Source organism: Marmota marmota, unplaced genomic scaffold (genome assembly GCF_001458135.2).
Source record: "Marmota marmota marmota unplaced genomic scaffold, marMar, whole genome shotgun sequence".
In the NCBI taxonomy this organism is placed as follows: Eukaryota; Metazoa; Chordata; class Mammalia; order Rodentia; family Sciuridae; genus Marmota; species Marmota marmota.
Window position 1 is genome coordinate 9,388,556 of NW_025999925.1, and position 4,393 is coordinate 9,392,948.

The following is a 4,393-nucleotide window of genomic DNA, read 5'->3' on the forward strand; positions in this document are numbered from 1 at the left end:
TTTTTTTTTTTCCTGGTACCAGTGTTTTTCTGAATTCTTCCCTCCTCTTCTGCTCTACCACTAATCTTTGGCTTTATTTAGCATCACATTGTCTCTTGGATTACCATAAAAGACTTTCACCTGTTTCATTCCTTCAGGCAAGACTGCAGAATAACTGGAAGTCAGAATGCAAATCTGATTAGTGTACTTCCACTTTCAAAACTCCTATGAGCCCTCAGGCTAGGGACCCTGGTCTTTATCAACACAAGTTTTCCCAATACCCTCTCTCCACCTCTAAATTTCAAACAAGAGTTCCTCAATTAAAAAAACTTTCTCTTTATGCAGTCTTTCACACATTCTGTTCCCATCATCTCCCCACTTTTGTTTGGTTAACTGCTTTTTTTTTTTTAAAAGTATTTTTGTGATGTCACTTTCTCAACTTTTGTCTGCATTGAATTTTGACAACTTTAAAACCAGAATTCTGTGTGTAACCTGGAGATTTCACTTACATTTAGGAATTTTGATGAATGCCTCAGTGGGAGTCCCTGCAATTGTGTCTTCTGTATTACCCTCCTGCGTTGGTGCTTTCTCTTCCCAGCCTGTTCTCCCACTCTCCCAGAAGCACATATTCATAGTAAAGAAATTTATCTTAACTCAGCCCACCTACTACATATTCTGTGGTGTATGTTAAAAAGTGTTTCTAGGAAACTGAATTCTGTGGTCAAAAGAGAAACATTTAGCTAATGGTTCCCATACCACACTATGCCTTGTGTATCTCCAGCTTGGGGGATGGTTCATACAATGTGGATTGGTTTTCATATATAAATCTCAAATAATAGTAATATCTTTATTAGTGCCTCTACAAACTAGATTGTATTAAGTGTGTTTTGTAATGCTAGTAATTGAATCCAGGGCCAGGCAAGTGTTCTACCACTGAGCTTCATCCCAAGCTTTAAAAGAAAGTGGGCTTTCAAAAAAACTCTGAAGCCCTTTAAGTGGAAGCTACTGTTTTCTCCATCTCACATGACTCTGGATGTGAAGATTGCTGATAGCCCCCAATTTCCTGATACCAATGTTTGGTGACTACTTCCTTCAACCTCATGTAAAAGGCCCTACTCCTTTGAGGCTCATGTAATTCAGTTCTACAAGTTATGGCAAGGTCAGTTTTTCTTCTTACCTGCTATCTCTGTTTAGTGGTATAACCTTTAGTGTCACCTTGAGAAGGATCCAAGCCTCATGTTTCTTTAAAATTCCAGATCTCTCATCATGTTCATCTCCAAACTACAATATGTACTCACTCCCATGGTACTCACAGCTGAGACCATCAGATTCTAATATCTATATAGTCTTCCCATTTTTCCATTTCTCTCCTTTTACTTTTAATTTTAAGTTCTTTAATTTTTCTATATCCTTTTTTTTTGAACCCAGGTGTCCTCTACCACTGAGCTAAATCCCCAGCTCTTTTAATTATTTATTTTTTGATTACAAGATAGGGTCTCACTATGTTGTTGAGGGTCTTGCTGAATTGCTTTGAGGTTTGCCTCAAACTTGAGATCTTCTTGAGTCACTGGGATTACAGGTGTGCGTCCCTATGCCCAGACCTTTTTGGCATCTCCAATTCTTCTATGTTTTCTCAGTCCCTTCAACCTCTTTCCTACCTAATCTAGATTTTTGAGCTATTCTCACAAGCATTTCCTTTCACCACCTACACTCTTGTCCTTCTATTGAATCAACCCAGCAAAAACACAACTTTTTTTTTTAGTGGTGCTGTGGATTGAATCAGGGCTTCCCACATAGTAGGCAAGTGCTTTAGTATACAACTATATCCCCAGCCTCCAACTTTATATTATTAATAATGTACCTTCTCTGTGCTGATTCCCATACTTGGAGAGGGGGAGGCTGAACACTCTGAAGACAATCTCAACAATTCAGAGTGTGGCACTATAAATACATGGTCTCTACCCATGTTGAATCTTCACTTCCATCTGCTCATCCTTCATGCTGTCCTCTTGCCACATGCAGTGGTGCACACCTAAAATCTCAGTGACTTGGGAGAATGAGGCAACAGGATCACAGGTTCCAGGCCAGCCTCAGCAACTTAATGTTGACCTTCCATTTTCCTCACCAGCAATTCCAAATCTACACTAGTTTTCTTGGATGTTCCCCTTTCTCCGAACTCTTACTCTCTACAGCATGTTACCTGCCCCTGCATCAAAATGTCTTGTGACTTCTTCCTTAATTTTCAGTCTCCTTTTAAAGACTTCTCTGAATTTTATAGATATCAAATGCCTTTTCTTCACTTGAAAGGGGCAAGATGTCTAGTGTATTGTTGAAGTCCATCCTTCTGTGCCCAAACCCCTATCATGATGGGAGCAGGGATGCTTCATGTTTGGCATACTGCAGACATTAGTTAGTGTTACAGAAAGAGACTGGACATTGTGACAGTTAATCTAGTATGTTGTTGAATGGAGATTAGTTAAGAGAGTTTCTATTGTAGCTGGGCATGGTGACACATGTCTGTCATCTCAGCAACTCAGAAGGCTGAGGAAGGAGGAGCACAAGTTCTAAGCCAGCCTCAGCAACTTAGGTCTTAAGTAACACAACAAGACCCTGTCTCAAAATAAAAAATAAAAAGAGCTGGGGGATATAGCTCAGTGATATAGTGCCTCTGGGTTCAATCCTCAGTACCAAAAGAGAGCAGGGTGGGGAGGAAGAAAGTTTCTACTATAATTGTTTTTCTTACTTATCTCCCTTTGTTCAAGGAATATATATATTTTTTCATTTAAAAAAATATTTAGCCATTATATAAGCACAATGCCTACTATTTAATATATACTCAATGTGTATTTGTTGGATGAATGAATATATTCTTATATAGGCTGTACCTACCAAATCTGAATAATCAGAACACTGATTTGGAAATCAGCTATTATAGACAGATTATTGACCCTGGGTCCAAATAGTTTTTTTCCCCCAGTATTGGTGATTGAACTTACAGGCACTCAACCACTGAGCTACATCCCAGCCTTTTAATTTTTTAATTTTAGATAGGATCTCCCTAAGTTGCACAGGCTGGCCTGGAACTTGTGAACCTTCTGTGTCAGCACCCTGCCCCCTCCCATGGCTGGGATTATAGGGATGTTCACCACATTGGGTCAAAATAAACTTTTTACTAAGTATAGGTTCTAGTAAAATATAATAGTGAGGACTTATGCTATATTCAACATCACCCTTGTCATTATTAAAAACATAGATGCGGGGCTGAGAGTGTAGTTCAGTGGTAGCATACATTTTTAGCATGCATGAGGCCCTGAACTCGATCCCAGAACTCAAACAAACAAAAAAATCAAAAACAAAAACAAAACACCAAAAACCAAACTAAACAAACCAAAAATCAAACAGAGGGAAAAAACCTCTCTATATACATATTTGTTACAAATCTAGGTTTTGAGTTTTCTTGTTGACTGATAAAGGAAATGAGAACAGGGTGTGAAAGATGGAAACAGACCATTTTTTGGAATGGCCATGAGGTTATTTTCTGTATTATTGTATAGCTCAAACTTTGTTTAAAGAAATAAACCAATTAACAGAATTTCTTTCAGTATTTGTTCTCAAGCTGTTGCCAATACTGAGTTTTTATATTGCAGCTATCATTTAAAATGGAAGAAGATGAATTTTTTGGAGAAAAAACATTCCAGCATCATTGTTCAGAATTCATTAAACATTCACAACAGATAGGTGATGGTTGGGAATGGAGATCATCAAAGGTAAGAATAGAAAATTTTATTTCCTATTTCAGTTTAGGGATACTTTTTTTTTAAATTTGTTGTTCAAAACATTACAAAGCTGATGACATATCATCTTTCATACATTTGATTCAAGTGGGTTATGAACTCCCATTTTTACCCCAAATACAAATTGCAGAATCACATTGGTTACACATCCACATTTTTACATAATGCCATATTAGTGACTGTTGTATTCTGCTACCTTTCCTATCCCCTACTATCCCCCCTCCCCTCCCCTCCCATCTTCCCTCTCTACCCCATCTCCTGTTATTCAATTCTCTCCCTTGTTTTTTTTTCCCCCTTTCCCCTCACAAACTCTTATATGTAATTTTGTGTAACAATGAGGGTCTCCTTCCATTTCCATACAATTTCCCTTCTCTCTCCCTTTCCCTCCCACCACTCATCTCTGTTTAATGTTGATCTTTTCCTCATGCTCTTCCTCCCTGTTCTGTTCTTAGTTGCTCTCCTTATATCAAAGAAGACATTTGGCATTTGTTTTTTAAGGATTGGCTAGCTTCACATAGCATAATCTGCTCTAATGCCATCCATTTCCCTGCAAATGCCATGATTTTGTCATTTTTTAGTGCTGTGTAATACTCCATTGTGTATAAATGCCACATTTTTTT

At 38.0% G+C, this 4,393-nt stretch overlaps 1 protein-coding gene across 11 annotated transcripts in view; it reads left to right on the plus strand.

Annotated features, from left to right (window-relative positions):
* The window catches only part of Atg10 (autophagy related 10), a 302,604-nt gene that overhangs the window by 13,040 nt on the left and 285,171 nt on the right, over nt 1-4,393 (plus strand). For 10 of the 11 annotated variants that reach the window (XM_048800224.1, XM_048800226.1, XM_048800230.1 and 7 more), the window contains one exon: nt 3,627-3,746. The exons of the other annotated variant lie outside the window; for it this stretch is intronic. In XM_048800224.1, the coding sequence (XP_048656181.1) occupies nt 3,731-3,746 (16 nt within the window). In that variant the 5' untranslated portion in view covers nt 3,627-3,730. Of the gene's footprint in view, nt 1-3,626; nt 3,747-4,393 lie in introns of those variants that run through there. 11 annotated transcript variants of the gene reach the window in all.